We start from the raw sequence: 12,608 nt of genomic DNA, 5'->3' as shown, positions 1-12,608 counted from the left end.
AATATGTTTAAACTCTAAAAGGACCTTCTTACTGCGAGGTAACCACTGAGACAAAGACGTGTTTAACATTAAAGTAATTTTAATTAAGTATTCATTTCAGTGGTTCACAAATAATTGCTTGATCTAACTAACAATGACAAAATAACTGCGAATAAAAAAATTTAGTCCTTACATTTAAAGAACAATATAAAGAACACATGAACTGTCACACACCAAATGAAATCTTAGGCTGCGTTAAGACGGCAGAACAAAGTGAGTTTTTTTACTCCTATGTGACTCAGATCTGATCTGAACAGCACAAATCACAAGAATCCGATCTTATCTTCGATTCTGATTCAGGCAACTTTTTATATATGGTCCACATCATACACAGGTCTGATTTTTTGCAATGTGACCTCACAGAGGCCCTAGAGAGGAAGAGTGATGGGATCACCAAAATCATTAAGATTCATCATGCTGGGACCATGAATGTCACTGAATGTTGTAGTTTTTGAGACATTTCAATCTGGAGTGAAAGTGATGAACCAACAATTATATCATTTTCATGTCTTTGTATTTCAATAGAAAAGATAACGAGCTTATTATCTGTAAGTTGTCAATGTTGGTTTTAATAGGCACATAATTAATATTACAATGTATGTTACATTATTTACACCACTATTTGTTATTAAGGTTTATTGGACTCCTTGGTTTTAGAGGGCACAGCAAAGAAAATATAAAATTTGAAGAATTAGAGAAAATCACCAAAATGGGATGCTAATTCAAAAGCGTGTGAGCACATCGACAGTGTCTGAAGGCAGCTTTTACTCTCACAGTTTGGCAGCTGATTTGCCAGGCTGAGGTCCCAGCCACTTCTCTCCTGAAACAGAACAAAATGAGATTGGGCAGGAATCTCAAGACAGCTTCAGATTGAATTGCTAAACAGCTGCTGAACTTCACAAATCATATAAACAAAAGATAAAAGCTGCAACACAGTTTATATGGTTGTCAAATATTTGCCTAGTCTCAAAATAGAAACTGTCTCCAGTATGTCAATAACAGTGTATTTACACTTTAAATAGGGAGTGCAGTAGGTTCATCTTTAATCTTTAAATGATCACTTTAACATTATATGTGTTCATGAATGATGCACAGTACAATAGTTGTACTCACCAATGCAGTGCGCCATGAGCTCAAATCTGTCAGATCCAAAAAACATCTCTGGTTTTCCATTTACATGACACACCAGCAGGGGGAAGCCAAACGCCTGGGAAGAGGCAGCAGGAGAGATTTTGTTTGTCACAGTGTAATGGCTTTGTCTTTCCTACCTGAAGCTTCAAGGAGAACTGAAGGACAACTGACCCCATACTCAAGTGCATCCTGTGTTGTGCTTTTCAGCTTGTCTTTGACCTCCTTTGAGGTGGACAGCTTCAGCACTTCTGTAATCTCGCTCTCAGACAGTCCTGCTTTCATTGCTGCCTACAAAAAAAAAAAAAAAAAGACACTGACAAAACGATATGGTGCTTTTTAATCTTCTCAAACAAAACCTGGCTGGATAAGGTGGTACCTCAGACAATGATGCAGGTTCCGTGATGTCTTTGTCCTCACTCCAGATCCTTCTCCACAGCTCCCGAGACACCTGCTCCACCTGCTTGTCTCCACCCTTCTCCCTCTCTTGTACTGCTGCCACAAATCTCATTGCAGACAAGGAGCCTGGGAGAAGAAACACAGAAGAATACATGTAAATCACTGAATTATTAATTTTGCTCAATAAAAACAATAAAATAGTACCAACTACTGTCTTGTGCAATGAATTACCAACTGGGCAAAGTGGGCAACTACCCCCAGACCCAGAGGCATTATGTGGAAATCATTGATTGATTGTACTTATATAGGAATATAAAGGAATATGCATCACTAAGTACAATGTCAACCGACATAAGAGCCTTTCTTTCTATACTCCATTGAATAATGTTAAACAACAATAACACAATACAAATCAGTAAGAATCTGATGGCAGGTGGGACTTAATGCACACAAAAAGAAACTCACACTGAACCACATTCACTCGCCTCTCAGCTCATTGTTTTGGGTTTATGGCCCACAACTTCACTGTTTGGTTCCCTCTCATCAAACTGTATTTCAGCCACAGCAGCCAACTGCTTTCAGCCAAGGAGCTCCAATAAACCAACTCTACACTACCTGTTCAGAATCAAACTGCAGACAAAGTTAGTAAACAGCTGGTGAACAAACACGAGCATTTAGCTTCTAAAGAGCCAGACATTTCAAAACGGAGCTAAAAGAGAGACGAACATTCACCAGGTGGCCAGAAACACGACTAAAATTAAAGCTAGTGTTGCTCATGTGTGTGCAAGAGGTGTAACTAAGCATCTGTTAGCCACAACTACTATACCAGGTGCTAATATGTCAGTTTTGTGTTTACAGCTTGTTTCACTTCCACCAGTTAGCTAAATAAATCAATTAATGTTGCTTCAAGGTGGGTCCTGTTTCTTGAGGCCCTGCCTTATATAGGGGGCCTATGTCAAGATCAGGGCTGCAACTACAACTTGTTCTCATTATCGATTAATGTGTTTCTTTTCGAATAATCATTTTGTCTATAAAATGTAAGAACAGTGAGGCAGAAGAGTGATAAAGGCCTGTTAAAATGTCCTACACAACAAACAGAGAGGGGGAGAAAAGGAGTCCCAGCCCCCAAACAGATTAATCTAGCTGTGGTATAGCCAATAAACATTACATGACTAATGCTGTGTATATACCTTTCTTGAACATGGCTTCAAAGGGGTCCGATGGAGTCTGCATTGGAACTGAAAAATACTCCGCTAAACGCTTCAGGTCCTCGGTCATGTACAGGAATTTGTTTGGAACCAGACCGGGGGGCTTGTTGCCTGCCGTGAAAGATATATATTATATCATATTAAACAGCATCAACGGTTCAATCCAATAGTTTAAAGGTGCCTAATACATATTTACAGCAGTGGAAGAAGTAATCAGATAATTTACTTAAGTAAAAGTAGTAATACCACAGTGTAGAAATACTCTACATACAAAATCATTAACATCAAAATATATTTAAAGTACTCATTATGCACAACAGCTCATTTAAGAATAATATATATTATATTATTGGACTATAACTACTAATTCATTAACGTGTATATCACTTTAATGTTGCAGCTTGTAAAGGTGGGGCTTATATAATGATATCTTGTGAATTTACCCCCTTATTTTATCTGCTTCTTAAGCTTAAATAATATATTTTATATATTGATTATATTTTGTATTATCGATCTGAATCTACAAAAGGAACTAGTAACTTATTAAATAAATGTAGTAGGTAAAAAACATAATCCACAGAAATACTGGAAATACAGAGGGATATAGTCAACTGTAGTACGAGTATCTGCACTTTAGGTACAGTACTTGAGTAAAAGTACTTCGTTACTTTATGTACCTGATCCTTGCATGATGCCTCCCAGAAACGCAGGTCGCAGTTTGAGCTCTATATTCCACACGTTTCTGTAGCGGCACATGACCTGTAAACACACACAAACCCGTGTTAAAGCTTCATTTGTAACTTTAAGTCTGTATCATCTTTGTTATTGAAGCTGACATCAAACAAACAAACAAACAAACCTCGAAGCCAAGCCAAGAGTACGGAGAAACCACGTCGTAGAACAACTCGACCACTTTCTTCGATGTCATCTTGGATGTCAGTAGCTTTTTGTTTGCAGTAACACTGAAATTAAATGTGGATAAATCAGAAATCAGTCTCTTTTCTCGCACTCAGCCTCAGTGAGCTGTGAAAGTGTGTTAAAGTTCAACCTACCTGACGACTGCTCGCTGTAATGTTTAATCATTAAACTGTGAATATAAATCACTTCTATCGGAGCAGAGTTAACTCGTATGGCTACAGGTCACTAGTTTATCTGACAGCTTTGGAAACAATATTGTTGCCTTTTCAAAAATTACCTTTATTTTCTTCTGCTACTTCTTCTTCTCTGGATTCATTAGCGGTTGTTAAGACGCATTACCGCCACCTACCGGACTGTTTGTAGAAGTAATGTGAATATTACTGTTAACAGTGTTGGGCTAGTAGCTCAGAAAATGTAATGTATTATACTCATTACTCTTTTCAAAAGTAATTTCATTACTCTACTTACTCCCTGCCAACAGTATTAGTAATACTACTAGTTATATTACTCTCCCCATAAAATACATAATTGGGTCCCTTCTCCACAAAATTCAGACTTATGACGATTAAAATCCAGTTTTGTTTGTTAAAATCAAAGTAATGTGAATGTTTCTATCTTCCAAACTAGTTTTCTCCACTGTAACTGTAATTTTATTACTTATTACTTATTATTACTTATTACACTACCCACTGACTAAGACTGGTTTTTAAGCAATTTATTGAGTTTGCACATGTACAATCAGTTTAGTTAATTTTTTGCACACCATATTGCATATAGTGTATATATTTTTCATTTATAGTTTTATATTTTCTATTATATTTTGTTAATATTCTTATTTTGTGATTCTTATTGTTCTTGTGCACTCTGTACTCTTTACACTACATACCCCTGTGCTGCTGTGTCTGACTTGAATTTCTCCTACATAAAGGTACATCTTATCTTATTTTATCTTATCTAATCTAAAATTAATTAGTTACACTACTAATTACTGGGGAAATTCATATTATTTCTAGTAATGAGTTACTGAGTAAAAAAAAAAAAGAGAGCCTGTATGTGTTTGAACTGTTTGATAGAGCCCTGTGTGCTAACTTCAGACAGGTAATAACGGCCACTTCATTCTGTTTTCTATCTTGTCCAGTACCAACATGTTTTTATATTTTATACAGATGTCCCTCTTTTATTTAGAGGAACTTGTATATTTGTTGTCTGTAATTTAAGTGATGGTTCCACAAGTATAAATAATCAAGTAAATGGTGTTTGTATCAGTATCAGGGTCCTGACAGGTTCATTGTCACACTGTCAGGACTAACTGGGACAGTTGAATAGAATTAAGTCATTGTTAATGTTATTAATACAACTCAGATTTCACCATTAATGTCTATAATTTATATATGCATTGAAGGTATCGGCAATTATGGAACTGCAGAGCTGGATTGTTAATTGAACAGGTGTATCATTTTCCTAATAATCATGTTTTAGTGGTATCAGTAATCCCATCTTTAAAACAATCAACATTCTTTTGCATATTGTACTCGTTTTAATTTAATTTCCGCTGCTGTTCTCCACCTCTGTCTCCTCCCCATGTCCACTCTTTACATCCCTCATCGAAGTAAAACTGTTTTATTGACAATATAAACACACAAGTGTGAACTCTGTCCAAACATTTTAGCCTTTCCCGGCAGTTTTATATGTTTAACATTAAACTGAAATACAGTGTAAATATTTATATTAATATCACTGCTATGACAGTAAAATAATTATATTCTCAGAAATACTATTTACTTGTACAATCTATTTACATATAAACCATTCACCAGGATAATAAAGAAGTAACCATATAGGCTAGCAATGTCTATAAGTATCTATCTTCCTTGTATGTCTCTTCTTGAGGACTTGCTTGATCTTTGAGCTCAGCTGGCCCCAAACTGTCAGAGAGAACAGGTCCTGGAGATTTGTCACTGAAAAGCAGAGAAAATAATTATCTTTCTCGTTGATTCAAATCATACAAAAAAAACCCCAATATGTTTTCATAAGTCTTACCCCTCTCCATCTTTCTCTGTCTGTTAAGAAAGTTAAGAAAGAAAGAATGTAAGCTCAAACCTTTCAATAAGTATTTATTAAGTCAAACACATTCATACCCATTGTGAATTTTTACCTTAGGTTTCTGTGATGCACTGCTGCCACTCTTCCTGGGTACCCCAAGAGTCTCGAAAGAGTGGCTCCGCACTCGTATGGCTCTCTAATGACATAGAGTCAGAAGAAAAATGATTCAGTCAAAACAGTGAGATGGTTTCTGAAATCTTAAAAGGTGAGGGAGGCCAACGTTTACCTTAAAATTTTCAATGAATCCTCCACTCCCCTCAGACGCCCCCCGTACACCTTCAGAAGATGGGAGCACAGACAGCGAAGGTTCCCCCATCATGCACTGGGAACGGGTGGAGAGTTCAGTCTGCAAGCTCTCTAGGAGTGAGGAACGAGTGCGGAGCTTCGTCAGAGAGGAGAGACACGAGAGCACACGTGGCAGGGACAAGTCAGAGGACAAGCTTGGACCTTCAGTAATAAAGAGCATTAATCAAAAACAGTCTCTTTCCTCTACCTCTAGTCTGCTGAACTGTTGAGCCTTATAGCAGGAAATCTCTGCATTGATGAGTTTGGTCAAAAGGAATTCTCTCAGCAGGGAACGCTGAAAGACAGGACAGAAGAAACCTGGACTTATGAAGCATCTCAGTAATTGATTTGTACTGTAACGATTCAGGTGAGCAAGACAGTTCACAAGCAGGGCAGGTTTACTGGGTGGATTATCAATGTAAGGCAGGCAAAAGTCAAAAGAGGCAAATAGGGATCAAAAACTAAGGCAGACAGGACCACGAGGCAAAGGCTACTGTAACAGTACACATGCACATATACACTAGCACCATGGCCCAATACCATACTATTATAAGCAGGTTAAACAGAACGAAGGAAAAACTACTACTACTTTTAAAGTTTAATTGGCAGCTCAAAGATACAGTTTGATTGACATCCAACATCACACATACTGTATCATAAATTCGTCCTTTAATAAAAAATAAGTAAGTAAGTCTGTTAACTGATAAGAGTATGGCGAATAGTGTGCAGTACACATCGTATAGAATTAGTTTGTAGTATGGATTTGGGACACAGCGGGAAGAGCACAGAAGGAATAAACAACAGTAATAATGATCCTCTGGTGTTGTGCCCGCTCACTCGCTGTCATGGCTTGCTGGGACACTGAGCTAATGGAACGGAGCCATTGTTTATGTTATGTACATGTGTGCTCTTCCTGCTTTGACAACACTCATTTTGTTATGGAATAGTTGGGTAAACAAAGGCTCTGCTACAGTTAAGGTAACAGAACCAATGTGTCAATGGTAACACCTGTGATTACCCTACTATTTCATGTCAAAATGGCTGCTGTGAAAAAGGCCTATTGGGGACAACCCCTGGACAGGGAGGGATCGGCAGGTTCTAAAATAATAGTGTGAAGAAAAACAATATGATTTGGCTATTGATGTGACATTGTATTTGGAAAAAGGAAAGAGCTTGTTGACCTGATCCTGGTCCTGATCCTGATTCTGATTCTGACCTTGGTATTGTTTCTTACCTCTGTGAAGATGGGAGGATCCGGAAGGACTGGACCAAATGGAGGAACATCCTCTCTGGCTGTGACAGACACCTGTGAAGAGGATAAAGCCCCCTGGCTGAAAATATCAATAAGTAACAAAAAAAATGCAATAAAAAAAAGCCAGTGATCGTCTTTACATAGTTTGTCCACCTTGAAAAGCAGTGACAAGTTTATTTTCAAGCTGTCCCACTAAGAACATATCTTGATAAAAGTTATCCTTATTATAAAATGCTTGTTAGGTTACTTGTTTATGTTACATTGTTGGATTTTAAAAAACCTCTCAAGTATAATTTAGTAGTGAAAGAAACTCCTCATGCACAACCAGCAACGATCAGGTGCTGGTAGGTCGCAGCACTTCTTCCCATAGCCTTCCCATTTAGTGGTTTAGAGGGAAAGTGGTAGGACCTATAAGATATCTGTCTTAAGGTATTTAGCACACCTTGTTCAGTCAGCTGAACATGGATATCAGTTTTCTTAATGGTTTATGAAAAATAGTTCCATTCTTGTGACTATGTTAATAATGCTATGTCTTTATATTAATCATGCTTTGTCTTTTGCATTATGTTTTTTATACTTTCACCTTTATAAAGATTGTAAAACACTTGTGAAACACAATTGTGACCCAGATGCAGCCTATTTATCACACTTGTGAGGGTTAATGTAATTTTACGGAGTGAACCTGAAGACGCTACAGGCAAAATGTGTTGTTAGCTGCTAATAAAATCACAGTGAAGTCATTCCAGAGTGCGGTGGTCAATTTAGATTTTTATCAATGCTAGAAATCCATTGTTGGTCAGCCTCTAGATAATGGGCTTTTTAGTATTAAAGGTAATAAATAAAATAAATATAATAATATAAATAATAATAATAAAATTAAATAATTTGGAATTTCCCCATTGTGGAACAAATAAAGGAATATCTTATCTTATCACTTAAGTTTGAAAGTCTGTCGCTCCACTTTTATTGATAGTGATGATAGATTCAGTGGGGGCTGTTTTTCACTCACCTGGTACGCAGTTTCACCTGTCTCCTCCGCCCTCTGAACCCTCCGGACCACCAGGAAACAGTGCAGGAAGTGAGACTTGATTACATCAGACAGAAAAGGGGTTTGGCCCTCCTGGTAGACCAAAGCTACAATGTCATTACCAATGTGTCTTTTTCTTTGTAACTATGTTGTGGAGATGAGGAAAAGGAGAAAAACAGTGTGTCAGTGTCTGTTTAAGAATTCCTGTGAATCATCAACGGAGAAGAAACGCAAGGGTGGTACAGTAACTGACCTGCTGTGGGTCACCCTCTGTAAAAGGCAGTTTAGTTGCAACATGGAACATGATTTCTCTCTCATGAAAGGAAGTGAAGACTGCTTCACTCCCCGTCTGACCATGACACACGTCCAGTCCTCCTCTGAACCTAAGGAAGCGGAGTGAGGAGACGAAATCATATGATTTTACTCATTGCATGTGTCATTTTGCCATGCACAAACACCATGCACTATACCCGGTAAAGCCTTGCAGTTGAATCGTCTCTCCCAAAATAGAAAGGAACTCTTTAAACTCCTCACTTTCGTCATTGTTACTGAGTATGTCCTCCTCCGTGAACTAGAGAGAGAGAGACAGATGTTGCCTGAGAGGAAGTTGGTTATGATATGGCGCCATATTTGTCATTTATTGCACAATTTCTTACCTGCCTGTCCTTTTGGTACAAAATGCCAAACTTGAAATTAGGAGACACTCTGTGTTCATCAAATGCAGTTATGAGTTCTGGGGCCTGACGGATGAGTGAGAAGGAGATTTGAGAGGATTTGGGTAAAATAAGTCATAATTTCTTTTAGTTATTTGTAATTCTGGAGCATTACCTTGAGGTAGCTGACCACTTCAAACTTTGAGACAGTCACTCTGTCACAGAGCATCTGGAAAGAGTGATTTTAGTATTATACATTATTCCTGTTTTATCCTACTTTATACATGTATTTCACTATGTTTCAGAGGGATTTACAACTATTTGGCAGCTATAGTTACTTTGCTGATTGTGTTTTCATAAAAAAATTTACATATAAAACACATTTTTATAATACATTTTTATAAATTAAAGTACCCAAACTAGGGGAGATAAAGTAAGTTAAACTAGCTCAATCAGCTATAACAGTAAAAAAGGCTTCATACATGTTAATTAATGAACATAACATAAAATAAAAACACTCTGAAAGGGATGATGAAAACATTTGCTTGGGATACTTAAAGTATATTTAGCTGATAACACATCATGTCATTATTTGTCTTCCACCAGAATAAGTAGTGTGATACCTTGGCTAACTCAACAGCGGATGGGATGTTGGGGAAAAGAGACACAGAGAAAACTCCATGCAGAGAGCACTCCTTCATCCTGTAAGACAAGAAAAAAACAATCTTTGCATTATTGTCAGTGATGCAGTATTGTTGGAATTAACAGTTTCTACATAGATACATCGGTGCTAACATCTTAAACTGAGATTTGAGGTAAGCAGAGAAACTTTCCCCCCTTCAGCAGATGAATGTGAAAACAGCTCAAACATCGGAGAGAAGTAACAATAAGCAACATAGATTTTTGAGTGGAGGGTGACTTTCTGTGAAATGGGAACATCAAAAAAAATTTCTCATAATTTACTAAAATGGTTAAAGATCTAAACCTTAGTATCACTCGCAGCCTGTTCTCCTCTTCCTCCAAACACACAGAGAGAACCAGAGGCCCCAAAGATGGATCCACTGCTGTGAATGAGTGATGGTACTAAAGAGGAAAAAGAGGACAAAACATAAATACCAGACCAAGGGAAGAGAATACATTCCTTGAGATTTTAAGTCTACTTACTCGTGAGCGGAAGAACTCGTGGTAGATTTTGGCCTCTCCGTCTCTCTCCATGATGTCGAAGCTCTCTGGATCAAGGCCATAGTGGGAAGAGGTGGGACTCACATCTACGAGCCTCTCCAGAGGGGGGTCTATCCAGTAGCCCCCCAACTTTGAAGGTAGGATGAGCGGCAGGTCTCCACCTATCGTCAAAAGCTGAGTCTAAAATAGACACAAAGGAGCACCTGATGATGATGAGGGCCTGTCGTTTCTGTTGTTAGGGGAAACAAATGTCATGATGTTCATAGAAAGGTCAGTGACAATACACACATGTGCGGGATCAAACCCGTATATAGATTCTCAGATTGGAGACTAACCTTCAGAGGAAGGGGGAATTCACACCGCTGCTCATCGATCCTGCTGCCCTGATGGACAAGCGGAGTATTGATGATAAGAAACCTGTGCTGCTCAGACACCAACAAACACACACACACTACACAAGATCAATTGTAGCGTAACTCACCTGCAGCTTTTCAATGATTTCAAACAGCTCTGTTTCCTGTTCGGAACAACGGGCAGCAAACGTCAGGCAGAAATGCAGACGGAGAGAAGGGGAAGGAGACGCACACAGGGAGAAAGAGGAACATGACAAACGCTTCAGTTGCAAATGGGAACTTCTCAGAAACGCAGGACATGGAAATACATTAACTATGTTTAATTAAAATGAGTGGGGAGGGTGCACGCTGAACATGATAATGATATCACCCTCTGGTTGCTGCTGGCAGGGAGGAAAGGCTTGCTCTCACTGGCAGGAGAGTCCAGGATGTCCAGTATGTTGTCCTCTGCAGATTCAGGTCTGCAGCAACAGGTTCATTCACACAAGAAGACAGCACAGTTCATCACTTCTCATTCAGTTGTTACTTTATACAAAAAAAAAGCTTGAGTGTCAGCTCGAAAACAGCTGCAATAAAATGGAAAATAAAACCTCACCTCGTCTCATCCCCACATGTGAATCTGTCCACACTGTAAACAAGGAAGTGAGAGCTACTCAGAGAAGAAAACGAATCATCTTACATAGACACGATTGGTTATATAAAAAAAAAAAATTATTCAGTATATGTAATAACAAGTCAGTTGACTTGTAGTGGAAAATGTCACTTCTAATATGAGACAAACAGTGTCCTTACTCACCTTCCATATGCGCCAAAAGTGAAACTTCTCTTTCTGGAGAAGGACATGTCATTCCTCTTTTCTCTCTCCATGGCTTTGGTGTCACTGTGAATGTTTGTACATGCCAGTTTGCTACCGACTCAATCAGGGCTGGCTAAGGTTGAATTAATTCACTCTTTCATTCTGTCACTCCTCCTCCTCTCTGCCCCCTGCCTCTCACTCATTTAAGCTTCCCTTTCCTCCCTCTGTCCTGCTGTCAGCCCAGACAGGCAGCATTAACCCACTCATGGTCACAGGTGCAGCGGATGCAACAAACTACAAAACGGACACAGTCAGGCTTCACACCCATTGATTCTCGTGCTCGAATAAACGCTGGTGGTGGTTTCTCAGACTGGCTGAACTTAAACACAGACTTGTATATAAATAAAGAAATGGGTGAGACATTTTCTCCGGGACCTGTTACCCTTTGAGTCAGTGAGGATCATCAATTATTGACAGCACACACACAGTGAGGGTGAGGAGAGAGACAGCAGGGGAGGGTGAAGTAGGCCTCAGGATAGGGAGAGAGAGAGAGAGAGAGAGAGAGAGAGAGAGAGAGAGAGAGAGAGAGAGAGAGAGAGAAAGCGGAGTAAGAAAGAGAGATATTTGAAAGAAAGAGATGAACAGAGAGAGGTGTGCACATTTAAATGGTGTCCCACACAAGTATCATTTCTATGAACTGTACCTTTATTGAATATTGTGGTGAAAGAAAAAAAAAAACCATATCAAACTGATCAAAGTGAAATTTTGGACTTAAGTGAAAGATAAAAGAAAAAATGCTCACACAAGAAGCCCCAAAAGACGCTTTACTTAAGAAAACTAATGTAAAAATACTCATTTACTCACATTACAAGTTATAATACTTTTTAAAATCCCAGTTAATTAAAATTAAGCTCCTTGTACTTAAAGTATAAAAGAACGTGTGCAGAAGAAAGTTTCCCATGAATGTTATTTTATTTTATGGCATTATTAGATCATTATCATAGCTACATTAATGTACCATTACTTTATTTACTGTTTATTACTTTAGTTTGGTAAAAAATTTTAATCTGAACCAAACTATAATTATTAAATGTGTACTCACTTCCAGTCAGTGTGAAGAGTTGGTTAAGAGGACGTTGTTGGGTTTTAAATGGCTGCAGCAGCAAACACGTACAATGACTGTACAATACTGTAGAGTATTGGTCATGCTGAATATTATATTTAAGGCAATTGATGTAACTCAGAATTAGGAAGTTGTATTTCTC

General features: G+C 38.3%; 2 protein-coding genes across 4 annotated transcripts; both read right to left on the bottom strand.

Annotated features, from left to right (window-relative positions):
- Window positions 1–61: 61 nt before the first annotated feature.
- On the bottom strand, window positions 62–4,057 carry LOC127366841 (glutathione S-transferase kappa 1). Of its 2 annotated transcripts, none has more exons than XM_051406183.1 (8): window positions 3,970–4,057; window positions 3,634–3,736; window positions 3,452–3,533; window positions 2,757–2,885; window positions 1,547–1,692; window positions 1,342–1,458; window positions 1,153–1,246; window positions 62–859 (listed from the first exon to the last, which is right to left on the bottom strand). In XM_051406183.1, the coding sequence occupies exons 2-8, from the start codon at window positions 3,700–3,702 to the stop codon at window positions 810–812; spliced, it is 687 nt and encodes a 228-aa protein (XP_051262143.1). In that variant the 5' UTR covers window positions 3,703–3,736; window positions 3,970–4,057; the 3' UTR covers window positions 62–809. The 2 variants fall into 2 exon arrangements, with proteins under 2 accessions (XP_051262143.1, XP_051262142.1); XM_051406182.1 differs by having other exon boundaries at window positions 3,827–3,987.
- Window positions 4,058–5,296: 1,239 nt separating this feature from the next.
- rap1gapl (RAP1 GTPase activating protein-like) lies at window positions 5,297–12,532 on the bottom strand. Of its 2 annotated transcripts, XM_051406080.1 has the most exons (20): window positions 12,446–12,532; window positions 11,344–11,427; window positions 11,143–11,175; window positions 10,918–11,008; window positions 10,676–10,711; window positions 10,530–10,577; window positions 10,177–10,374; window positions 9,998–10,095; window positions 9,636–9,714; window positions 9,188–9,241; window positions 9,016–9,099; window positions 8,830–8,930; window positions 8,613–8,742; window positions 8,342–8,503; window positions 7,315–7,386; window positions 6,289–6,375; window positions 6,022–6,177; window positions 5,848–5,931; window positions 5,733–5,752; window positions 5,297–5,650 (listed from the first exon to the last, which is right to left on the bottom strand). In XM_051406080.1, exons 2-20 carry the CDS (start codon window positions 11,412–11,414, stop codon window positions 5,545–5,547), a joined length of 1,710 nt encoding a protein of 569 aa, XP_051262040.1. In that variant the 5' UTR covers window positions 11,415–11,427; window positions 12,446–12,532; the 3' UTR covers window positions 5,297–5,544. The 2 variants fall into 2 exon arrangements, 1 of the variants encoding a protein (XP_051262040.1); XR_007885393.1 differs by lacking the exons at window positions 5,297–5,650; window positions 5,733–5,752; window positions 12,446–12,532 and having other exon boundaries at window positions 6,022–6,152; window positions 11,344–12,398.
- Between the last annotated feature and the right edge of the window lie 76 nt (window positions 12,533–12,608).

This window comes from Dicentrarchus labrax, unplaced genomic scaffold (assembly GCF_905237075.1).
Source record: "Dicentrarchus labrax unplaced genomic scaffold, dlabrax2021, whole genome shotgun sequence".
Taxonomy (NCBI): domain Eukaryota; kingdom Metazoa; phylum Chordata; class Actinopteri; family Moronidae; genus Dicentrarchus; species Dicentrarchus labrax.
The sequence above is the reverse complement of the archived record's forward strand: the minus strand, read 5'-3'. Positions and strand labels throughout refer to the sequence as shown.